Source organism: Corticium candelabrum, chromosome 21 (assembly GCF_963422355.1).
Source record: "Corticium candelabrum chromosome 21, ooCorCand1.1, whole genome shotgun sequence".
NCBI lineage: Eukaryota > Metazoa > Porifera > Homoscleromorpha > Homosclerophorida > Plakinidae > Corticium > Corticium candelabrum.
In genome coordinates, this window is record NC_085105.1 from 1,719,503 (window position 1) to 1,731,351 (window position 11,849).

Below are 11,849 nucleotides of genomic sequence, written 5' to 3' on the forward strand. Positions count from 1 at the left end.
TAATCTGTAGAGTCAGCAGGATTAATTACGTTAATTAATTAATTAAGTTACAGGAAGTTGGAATAATAGCCTTTTTATTAGGTGTGTCAATAGGTGCTAGAGTCGTCCTCTGGGCACTGTCATCGTACTTTAATGTTGATATCAACATGTCTACAGCTCTACACACAAGACAGTGCACTTGCTCAATTTCCTCAAAGGCGTGAGAGATAATTTTGTCTAATAAATAGTAAGGCAAAGAGACGAAAAAGTGTAGTAGCTAGAAGAAGAAAGAGGAAAATCGGCGCATGGGCCTCCGAGACTACCAACAGCTTTTGTCGGTGTACAGGTAGTAACAAAAACAAAAATTGCTTACAATAGGTAAACCGTAAAGTAAAAAATTTATTCTGTTAATTTTAGGAATTTTTTCAGTCTTTATTTACTGTTTTTCAATCGGCCAAACCAACCACGCCTCCGAGTGCCTCAAATTTTCACATACGGGATACAACCAAATTTAAACCACGTGATCACATCAATAGATATCAACGTCCGCAGCTCTCTCTCTCTCTCAACATCATGTCCGACGACTTGCTCTGGTTTCACGGCAAAATCAACCGGGAGCAGGCACGTCACATTCTCTTCTACGCCGCCCGACGCCGCGAGGGCATCTTCCTCGTGCGCGAGAGCCCCAATCACCCGGGCACGTACGTTCTCTCACTGTGGGCCAAAGGACAAGACATGCACTTTCAAATACAACACCACGGCGACGCCCACTTCGCTATCGACGACGGGCCCGTCTTTCAAGGCGTCGACGACCTCATCCGGCACTACAAGCAACGACCCGACGGTTTGCCGACTCGACTAGTCGAGTGTTGTCCGGGAACTTTCCCGCCGTCGGTCATTCGTAAGCGCTGCGACACGGAGTTGCATAGAGCGGCGTTCGACGGGCAGGCTCAGCGCGTGAGACGCCATCTTGGTGAGAATCCTGGCGATTTGAACGGGAAGAACGCGAACGGAGCGACGGCGTTGCACGTGGCCGCGTCGAGAGGGCACGATGATGTCGTCATGGCGCTGCTGCAGCATCACGCCGACGTGAAGATTAGAGATAATAATGGAACAACGCCGTTGCAGGTGAGGAGTGTGTGGTGTGTGCATGGAGCGGTTGGCCAATGGCATGATTAGGTTTGCATCACGTGATCGGAGGCGGAGCTGTAGGATAGTATGGCTGCAGCAGCCTGCTCAGGGTTGTCCCCAGCATACAAAAGGCACGGCACTCCGCCATGCTTTGCTGTATGAGTAGGCAGTGATTAGCTATGAAGACAATGGACTTGTATTTGTATTTGGAAAGTGGGAAGTTTCTTGAAGCTAACAAGTAGTTCCTGGGATGCTTGGTTTGAAGATAAGACCAATGAGGACAAAGAATGCCATATGGTATGAACTTAATTGTAATACAAGTACTCAAAGCTCAACAGTGGTTGTCTTGCACTCTGCCCACTATTTAGGTCAGTATCTGATGGTAACAAACGAAGTCTGTAGATATCTGGTTTTCCTATTCTATATAAAGGGAGGTTCTCAACTTCTTGAGGTCTGGAAATTTCCCACTCGCATTAATATAGCTATCATGTGGTCAATCAAGCACAGTGAACTAAGACAGAGAGAAACTTTTTAAAAAAGATAAACCACTTTGTTCCTTTTGTGCCTAAGCATTCTGTGACAACAGTTTGTGTCATCTCAGCGTAAGCAAACCTGCATCAAAGCTTTTGTGGTCTGACCATAAAAATTGGAATGGGGCCAAACTTTAAGGTGGGCGAGGTTATTTCCGCCGTGCCTTCCAAAAATCCTGGGAACACCCCTGCTGCTGGTTTTTCATCCGTAGAAGAGGTCGTTTATTATCTGAGGCGTGAAATGCTAGAGTACTCAGTGTTCTCGCCAGTACCGTCAGTACCATCAAAATGACAGTTGGGAGAGGGAAGGGACGTTTGCAGTGGGGAAACAGCATTTATTGACTGTTGCGACAGAATTGGAAAGCCTTAGCAAACGTAGTGTGGGATCACGGAAGTAAGAATATTAGTGGTCTTGATAGTCCCAAAGTTGCTACAAAACAATACATATTCTCATGTCAGACATCTGGTAATCTTAGGGAGTGCATGCAAGGTCTCCTTGTTGATGTTTGAGGTGAATTCCTGTTGTCCTTTCCAAGAAGAAGTGCTAATGAGTGACTGTGGTTGCAGCAGGTGTTTTACTAATTAAGTTTATCTTCAATCTCATGTTTTGTACTGTACACCTTTACTCTTTTAGGTCAACTCATAATTCCGGTTTTAAGTCAACTTGTCATTGTATAATCTGCTGCATTATATGTCTCTCTGTCTGTTATGTTGCATTTGATTCTAATACAACTAGAGAACAGATAAAGTAATTTTATGACGTCGTTACCAAATATGTCAACATCAAATATTTGATGACGTCATTAAATATAATGACGTCAGTCTTCACCTTCTCCCTCATTATCACTCTGTTGATAACATTTCAAGTAGCTAGTCCCTCCCCTTTGTCATAACTTCTGGAGAGGGAGTGAGTGCACATGTGCATGTGTGCCATACAGTACATGCATAGCCAGTATATTGGACGCGTAGTGGTCAGCTCTGAACGCCCAGCAGGTATGTATGTTGAAGGCGTAGCGGTCAGTTCTGAAGGCGTAGCGGCCCGCTACGCCTTGGCATGCCTGGTTAGAACCCTGATATGGGCTTTTGTCTGCATTATGAAATGATGCAATACGTTGTGTATGTCTTACTGCAGCTGAACTCAAATATTGAAGTGATTGTATTCGTTTCAGGTCGCGTGTATCAACCGTCACAACAAGATATGCCACTTGTTGATCCAAATCGGCGAAGCCGACCCGCAGGAGAGAAGCACGACGACCGGCTGGGTGCCGCTCCACGAGGCCGCATTTCGCGGCGACACCGAGTGTACAAAAATCCTACTCTCACTCGGAGCACCACAACACCCACGCACCCCCGACGGCGACACGCCCAGAGATCTCGCTCTCAGATACGGACAAACACAAGTTGTATCGATTCTAGGTATATGCAACCTAGTTGATATCAAATTTAATTAGTCATTTCTAGTAGTGAATATTTTTTGATTTAGATAAGCAACCGCCGCCCCCGGTTCTCACTCAGAGGTCTGACTGGCTGCATTCAAAGATTGACAGAAGGGTGAGTGTTTGTACAGCATATTTGTTGTTACGAACGAACGTTACGTGGCTGGATGGCGTCTAGATGGCCATTGAGTATATGAATCGGTACGGGTTGAGTGACGGTCTGTTTCTCGTTCGTCCGAGCAGCCGGACTCCTGGATGTCACGCGTTAAGTCTCGTCCTACGTAACCAGATCTACCACTATGAGATTCAAGTGAAGGTAATTGTTTGTTTGTGTGGTTTTTTCGACGATCGATTGATGCAATGGATTAGGAGTCGCGATGGCATTACATCGACGACGGACCGTTGTTCTGGTCACTTGAACACGTCATTGATTATTACATGAAGAGAGCGGATGGTCTACCAACTCAACTTCGGACGCCTCTAGGACCCACACAGGTAAGCGTAGACGGCACGTTTGATGACATACGATGAACTGAGTGATGTTACAGTTGATGTATGAAACGTCTTTGTTTTTGTGCGAGCAAAGACGTTGATTGTATGTCGCTCATTGGCAAAGTAGAGATGCATCCTTACAATACAAAAGTCTAGTGTAGTGTGAGATGCATCTCTCCGATACGTTAGTCTAATGTATTGTGAGATGCATCCCTCCAATACAGTAGTCTAATGTATTGTGAGATGCATCCCTCCAATACAATAGCCTAGTGTATTGTGAGATGCATTCCTCCAATACAATAATCTAGTGTAGTGTAAGATGCATCCCTCCAATACAATAGTCTAATGTAGTGTGAGATGCATCCCTCCAATACAATAGTCTAGTGTATTGTGAGATGCATTCCTCCAATACAATAGTCTAGTGTATTGTGAGATGCATTCCTCCAATACAATAGTCTAGTGTGTTGTGAGATGCATCCCTCCAATACAATAGTCTAGTGTATTGTGAGATGCATCCCTCCAATACAATAGTCTAATGTATTGTGAGGTGCATCCCTCCAATACAGTAGTTACTTTGGTGTGGCCTCAGTGCAGGATATAACGACTCGTGGTTGACCGGACATCCACAAAAAGTTATCAGACATCCTTTGATTAGATCTAGCAAACTGAACCGGAATCAGACCAAGAGCGTGTTCACATGATTAGTTTGGCGTTAGTGCACTAACATCATTCTAACGCCATTCTAATACCATTCTAATGCTGTAAAGAGTAGTATTACAACCACATTAATGGCGTTAGTGGTTGCACGTGAACAAATGCAGCAACAACATGGCGACCTGCACGAAAGCGCAGGCAGATGTATACTACGTGCGTGCCTGTACATGTGACAACTTCCTGCCGTCCCTGAAGGAGCTGCCAGAGAAAGCAAACTAAATGTTTCCCTCTTCAAAACCTTAAAGCAATGGATTAGTCAAGACAATTCACGCGAATTCTTGCCGGTTATTATGGATCAAAGTGTCGAGGCTAATTGCACTCATGTGCTCACATGACTTACTAATTATAGGTAACGGTGTGAACGCACTTGTGCTAATGTTGACCTAATCATAGTTAGTGCATTTGTCGGTGTGAACATGCTCTAAGACACAAAGTCATCTGCATGAATAGACATCATGGCCGCTCTTACTGGCTGAACAGATGCCAAACATTTGGTAAGTTACGGTTGGACGTGAACGTGATTTGGTTGGACGAATGTTCGATTACCGATAGTTGTATCCTGCACTGTGGTCAACCGTAGTGTTTCAACTACTGAACCCAGCACCTCGCTTTGCAAACTGCGATCTACGGTAGATATTCGAGAAGTTGGAGCTCCGATCGAAAAAGCTACAAACGCATCCGATAGAATTTATCATTTAATCAGTTAAAAACGTACGTAAGAAAATCTCGTTCTACAAGTGTGCCAAATGTCTCAATTTGTTGGTAACCAACAATCAAAGGTGTATGCTGGGTGCAATTTACTAGCACATGTGACCGCAAATGTTCCTTTAATAACCAAATACGTTGGCTACCAAACGACCTGTGCCTCGGACTTACTCTAGCTTTACACACACAAAATGGTAACACACATGAGCATCACAGTACAGGTGTAGTTCTCATCTGTGATATGAGAATGTTGAAATCCCAAGAGCCACAGAAGAAGAAGCTAAAACGAGTCGTTCTCTCTATAAAAGCAAAAATAGAAATTTGCACAAAAGTTTCAGACGGCTGGAGCTACTCTCGTATTGACTCACTTTCATCTGTTAGTAGAGATACACTCAATCCGCCGTTAGAGCGAAACTCAGGCATGAAACATAGTTTCAATCGGCGGGAAATCGACCGTCTCTCGTTGCATGTGTGTGGGATCCTATGTGTCAAAATTCGAAGTTGCATCGTGGTCACGTTGTCGAGAGATTTCATGTGGGGGTCGACTCCTTGAGAGGAGATTCACGATCCACCAATGGTTGCAGATTGAGCCAGAGGAGAAGAGCAGACGTAGGACAGTTTGATCACCTCTCTCCGCCGCACGGTTTGAGAGTTTACTCTGAACACACACACACACACCCACACACACACACACACACACACAACTACAACTACAACTTTATAATGTGTATAATAGTCTATGGAATTGTCACATTGACTGTGTGTGGCATCGTGAAAACTAAGGCCAAACTGCAGACTTAGTAAGCATCAGTTATGTGGACAATCAGAGTTATGAGGTCAGGGATGGAAGTAGTCCGTGGGCCAAGTCCAGAATTGTGACTTTTCCGTGCACCCCATGGCAAACCATTTTCTTTCTATCCTATCCTACGTAATTTTTTGTGGTGATTATGAAAATGATGTTTATTAGCATCAGAGTGTCCAAAGTTGACTAAAACAGCGTTTCTTAGATTAAGAATGTTGCCATAGTAACCAATATGTGAAATTACAAGGGAAGTGTCGGATTTGCTATCAAAAATCTTTAGGTAAGAATGTATGGTTGACAAACTTTCATGACAGCAGATATCAGATGTATTTACCGGAGCTCAAATAGATGATGTATATGCATTCGAAGAGATCTATAGTCTCTCTGTGTTATCTAGTAGTGACCGCTACAACTTCCAATTAAATATAGTCAGTAACACTGATGCTGTTCGCTGTCGCATCCAGTAAAGGCATGAAACCTGGGAAGTGTTTTACACATCTTCTAGCGACCAAGCAGTATTTGTCATGCTGATGCAGCACTTTTGTTTCTTTAACTTTACTTTCTCTGCGACACCCAAAGTCTAAGTCATCGTTAGCTAGGCAACTGTTGTTGAAAGACCTGCCATTTTTGCCTCACCTTGGCCTTGCTGCAAGTTGGTAAGAGCTATAGATTGTAGTCTACCTCATAGGGAGCAGTTACTCCAGAGTAAAGACCAACGAGAACATCAAAGTTATTGACCAAAAGACTAGCTCATAGGTAGTTAATTAAGCAATCATGATCAATGCAAGAATCGCATTCGATTGCCTTTTTAGGGCTGCATGTATACGTATCTCAATAAAGCTCACTAATATGTGAACTACTTTATTTGCAGCTCGTCAGTGCAGTGTGCATACTAAAGCACAATTTCTTATGTTGATCCTAGCTGTCTACGTTGACATTACAACTTGGAATAAAGTAAAATTATAACTTTCTACAGCAGCATTTATCACTTAATTGCAAGAGCTAATATGTCGGAAGCTTCACAGTAGCGTACAGTTAGCAGAAACCATCACAAGATCAGGATTTTGCCTTAACTTGTATAACGTGCATTAGGCCTCGTGGTTCCAGTTCATTTCTGCGTGGCTAATTTGCAAAACGGTCTTGTTCTAGCTCTGTCTCGCCAAACATAGGTATTCTCAAACATATAGAGTCATTCGACAAGCTCCAAGTGCCAAAAATGGGTTTGCCAAAGGGTGCACAGACGGCATTTTCTGAAGCCGTTTTTCATAATTTTTCGCAAAAGTGTTGGATACGTGATATCCTCAGGGCACAAAATTAGATCATCAGACATGCTGTCCTGTCATCTTCACGTTTGACCAGACATATCACCTCTTTGGCCAGACATCCAATAATTAATTTTTATGTTTTACTACAAAATTAATTAATTATATGTCAGCGTCATGGGAAGTGGAGATCACGTTATTTTGTGTACATCTTGTGCAAGCTACACATTCTAATTACAGTAACAAGTCTGACCTACAGTTAGGCAGTCAATTGCACCATTAAGAACCAAGAACAAGAGTTGAAAGTGCAACACCCACCCACCAGGTGCTGTACTAAAGCAGATGCTGCACGGGTGTCTGTAGGATCCTCGCAACGATCTCGTGCCATTCGAAACTGTAAAACGTTCGTGTGCATTTTCTTACGTTTCAATTGTGGCTGTAGGAGAGACAAAGGAGGGTAAGATGCTTGAATATTTGAGCGACGTTGTGTGAGTGGATGCTTGGTGGGTGTCATCACATAGATGCCAAAACATCGTTAGTTAATGATGATAATCTGATTTAGTGCTCCTGCTGTATGTGCTAGCCTTCACAACACACACAGTATGTACACATGTTCAACCTCACTGTACAGTGTAGATGCAAAAGAGCGGACAAACCACCGTTTTGGTCTGTAAATGTCCGCTGTCCGGCTGTGATTTTGTTCCCTCTCGTAATCCTACTTGTACTGTACACTCACTGTTTTTATTTATTTATTTATTTTTTTTGTTCTGGTTGCCGTTACATGCACCGAACTATTTTGTGAGTCATCGGTCGAGTCCCTACACTTCACTTTTTATCAGAGAATTACGTTGATGGATCACGTGTTAACCAATGTTGCCAATGTGTTACTGTGTTGAGTTTCCTGTTGTTATTACAGGTCGCACGGTTGCACAAGATGCCTGAACGACCACTAAGCAGTCAACCTCGAATACCCACTGTGGACGAAGACGACGAGGACGGTCCGGACGATTACAGCCAGTTGGAAAAATGGGACACGCCAAGGGCTACCGGTTTGTCCCACTCACATCTCAACATTCGCTGCTTGTGATCTCACTACTCGTGTGTTGAATACATCAATTAGGTCGTCCACCCATATCGGTGCCACCAGCACCTCGTCGACTCGGACCCACAGACAGAAGACCGTCTCCTGCTCCACAACCGAGTGGATCGAATCCGGTGCTCATCGATCGGTCGTCTGTCGTGTTTGAGCATGAACTCGGTCAAGGAGAGTTTGGATCGGTGATGAAAGGCTTGTGGACGAATCCCGAAGGAAAGAGGGTATGAGGATGTCATTGATATTAAGTATAAGTAATAATTAATTGATTATGTATAATGAGATGTGGGGTGTGAGGGGTATGGGATATCATTGATATTAAATATAGATATTAATTAATTATATATAATAAGATGTAGGGTGTGAAGCATGACGAATGATCAAGAAAGGTGATTGGGAGGTCGGCAGACGGGGAGTGGGTGGGTAGTTGTGATGTTGACGTGATGGGTTGCAGAGGCTGCTTGTTTGGATAAATATTTGCTGATCACAGCAATGGCCGTGTGTCTGCTTGTTTAGGTTTCTGTTGCCGTGAAGACTCTCAGATCAGATGCACTTGGACACGGCGAACAGGTAAATATAATTTTAATTAATGGTAATTATAATACTTGATATCAACAAGCAAGTCACGTGACTTTGCAACGACTCCACTTTATTGCGAGTACAAATAGTTTAGTGGGTCTATGCAGGTTTATAATAATTGATATCAACAACTAAGTCACGTGACTTGACGAGTATACATTACAAGTACATACGAATACTTTTTGTGGCTCTGTATTAAAATCTTATATTTGAAAGTGTATTACCGTTTTCCATGTGTTGCTAGGAATTTCTTCGCGAAGCTCGTGTTATGTACGAGATGGAGCATCCATGCATCGTTCATCTAATAGGCATTTGTATCAGCAAACCAATGATGATGGTTTGTGTATACGTCGTCGTCTTCTATCTGGAATTTTGTTAATCGTTTGTGTGTAGGTACAGGAACTCATACCGCTTGGGGCTCTTCTGGATTTCTTGCTTGAGCATACGAGTGAGTGCTCTGTGCACTCGCTGAAGTTGTGGGCAGCGCAGATTTCGTGTGGGATGGTGTACTTGGAGGGAAAACGGTTTGTACATCGTGATCTGGCCGCGAGGAACATACTTGTGCATTCCAAGAAACAAGTAAGGAGATTACGTGTGGAATAGAGCGTACACACACACACACACACACACACACACACACACACACACACCATCGACCAGTCTGATACATCAGTATCAGCAGTAACGGTCATGATCATCGTTTGGTTTTCTTCTGTCAAACTGATGTCACGTATTTAAGATTGCGGCTGCAAAGTGCAGACTAAGCCCACTTGATCTGACAACAATGTTGAGTCTTCGACGATGCTAATGTCCCTGTTTTTGTCATCACTACTTCCGGTTTTGTTGTAGTCTCTTTGCTTTCGTCTTCTACTGGATTTCTACAGATTTCCCCATCTGGCTTGACAATGACTGGCAATATGGAAATGCTGCAAACAACTTACACTGAGGTTGCAAGATGACTTGTTGCCGCATCGTGCTTCATGTTGCTGGGTGTGTGGAGTTCTGAAGTCTCTTAATGAAATGATGTCAAATAGCAGTCACAGAACTGAGATGGAATCTGAATATCAAGTGTAACGAGGATTGTGACATAGTCCATGTGCAGTCATCATACATTCGGGAGCACGCACACACACAGACACACACAGACGCGCGCGCGCGCACACACACACACACACACACACACACACACACACACACACACACACACACACAGGTAGTCATGTGACTGGTCATATTTTTCTTGTTTTGTCATACATTAGGTTAAGATCAGTGATTTTGGTCTATCGCGAGCCGTCGGAGCCGACAGTAACTACTACAAAGCTTCAAAGGGCGGACGATGGCCAATTAAATGGTACACTGTACTGTACCCATTCACTACAAAATTCAATAGAAACCAGACAATTTCTAAACTCGTGTTGTATTCAGGTACGCACCGGAATCGGTAAACTTCGGAACGTTCTCGCACGCCAGCGACGTGTGGAGCTACGGCATCACACTATGGGAAATGTTCTCATTTGGCTGCCAACCCTACGAGGACATGACAGGAGCAGAGGTAAGGGACAATAACAACCAGTTGTGCTGTAATTAAGCCACACCGAGACCACATTTAACAAATTAAGCCACGCCCATATTCAAAGTAATTAAAGGCACGCCCAAAAACTAGTAATTAAATTAAGCCATGCTTATCTAATATATAGAGCTCAAACTGTCTGTCTGTCTGTCTGTGTGTTCGCGATACCTGGCCACGTCTTTTGTCCGTTCGCAACTGAAATTGGCACGCACAGGGGAAGGTTTGCGTAAAAAATTATGCACTGGGTCCCCTCTCGAGGGGTCGACCCCCGTGTAAAATTTCTCGATGACGGAAACGCTACACATTCCAGTTCATTCGAACACACGCCCACACCAGCCCTGTGTAGACTGTATGCATCATCGTCCTTCGCAAAGCTTCAAGCGATCGAATATCTCTTTCCAACCTACACGTTTTCTGCAGCAAGCGCTACACGGGCAGTGTGTTGATTTCTATCGAAACAAGCGCGAAGAGCAAGATTCGAATTCATTCAGCACATCCGGGACCTCGCAACAAAGATTGCACGTGACGTATCCACAGACCTATCTTTACACTACAGTATCTTGCCCATACGAACGACGGGCCATGGATCCTAGTATATAATTAAAACGCAGCTTATTTAAATTAAAGTCACACCCATATTCTAAGCAAAAACCACGACCCCAAGTAGTAATTAAATTAAGTCACGCCTATATCCAATTAAAGCGTGGCTTAATTAAATTAAAGTCATGCCCCTATTCTAAACATTAAAAGCCACACCCATAAATAGTAATGAAATCATGTCACATCTTAATTAAAGTAAAACCAAGCTCCCAATTAGTAATTGAATGTAGCCACGCCTACATGCAATTAATTGTGTGTAATTAAACTAAGCCACGCCCATATTTCAATTCTACTTATAAATTAATCCACGCTCATAAATCAATTAATTTGCAGGCCAAATTAAATTAAGCCACGCCCACATTTTACATCATAATTAAATCAATTAATTAAATTAAGCCACACGCATATTTTATATTATAATTAATTAATTAAATTAAGTCAGAGAGCAGTGTTAGTATTGATTGTCTCAGTTTCTGTTTTGCTTACTTCTCGTTAGGCATTGGATCAGATTGAGAATCACGGCTATCGTTTACCGAAGCCGAATGCATGCTCTAGGGCAACGTATGATCTGATGCTCAGCTGTTGGTCTCTCGACGCAGACTCACGTCCCACGTTTATGGCTTTGTACAGCATCTTTCTGGAGAACTCAGAATATGGCGACATTCGTAAAGATGAGAATTTCTATGCTTGATGATCCAAACGATCACGGTTGTGTGATCTGGTTTTATTACGGGTTTTTGTATGGTCGGGATTTGAGATTTAGATTTATAGATTTTGAGTTGTTTTGATGTGATCTGCATGCTGTGTGGGTTGTTTTGTATGACTGGTGTAGAGGCTGACAATGTTAACTTATTTGACACGACATGAGGAATAAGCACACAAGCTGTGATGCATGTGTACTGAATGCCACAGAAACTAATTAATTATTTATTAAAAATTATAATTAATTGTCGTGC

At 43.1% G+C, this 11,849-nt stretch overlaps 1 protein-coding gene across 1 annotated transcript; it reads left to right on the forward strand.

Annotated features, from left to right (window-relative positions):
* Positions 1 to 536: 536 nt before the first annotated feature.
* LOC134196532 (tyrosine-protein kinase HTK16-like) lies at positions 537 to 11,755 on the forward strand. The gene is made up of 13 exons (XM_062665680.1): positions 537 to 1,107; positions 2,810 to 3,056; positions 3,124 to 3,191; positions 3,255 to 3,392; positions 3,446 to 3,571; positions 7,968 to 8,100; positions 8,172 to 8,368; positions 8,661 to 8,714; positions 8,968 to 9,060; positions 9,117 to 9,302; positions 9,983 to 10,074; positions 10,149 to 10,275; positions 11,390 to 11,755. Exons 1-13 carry the CDS (start codon positions 553 to 555, stop codon positions 11,582 to 11,584), a joined length of 2,211 nt encoding a protein of 736 aa, XP_062521664.1. The 5' UTR covers positions 537 to 552; the 3' UTR covers positions 11,585 to 11,755.
* The last annotated feature ends 94 nt before the right edge of the window (positions 11,756 to 11,849 follow it).

What these genes read in the sequence shown, in the direction of transcription:
- LOC134196532 (XM_062665680.1), top strand. Translation starts at nt 553, where the DNA reads ATGTCCGACGACTTGCTCTGGTTTCACGGCAAAATCAACCGGGAGCAG. An exon ending in ATTCAAAGATTGACAGAAGG is followed by an intron (nt 3,192 to 3,254) that starts GTGAGTGTTTGT and finishes GATGGCGTCTAG; the next exon opens with ATGGCCATTGAGTATATGAA. An exon ending in CACTTGGACACGGCGAACAG is followed by an intron (nt 8,715 to 8,967) that starts GTAAATATAATT and finishes ATGTGTTGCTAG; the next exon opens with GAATTTCTTCGCGAAGCTCG.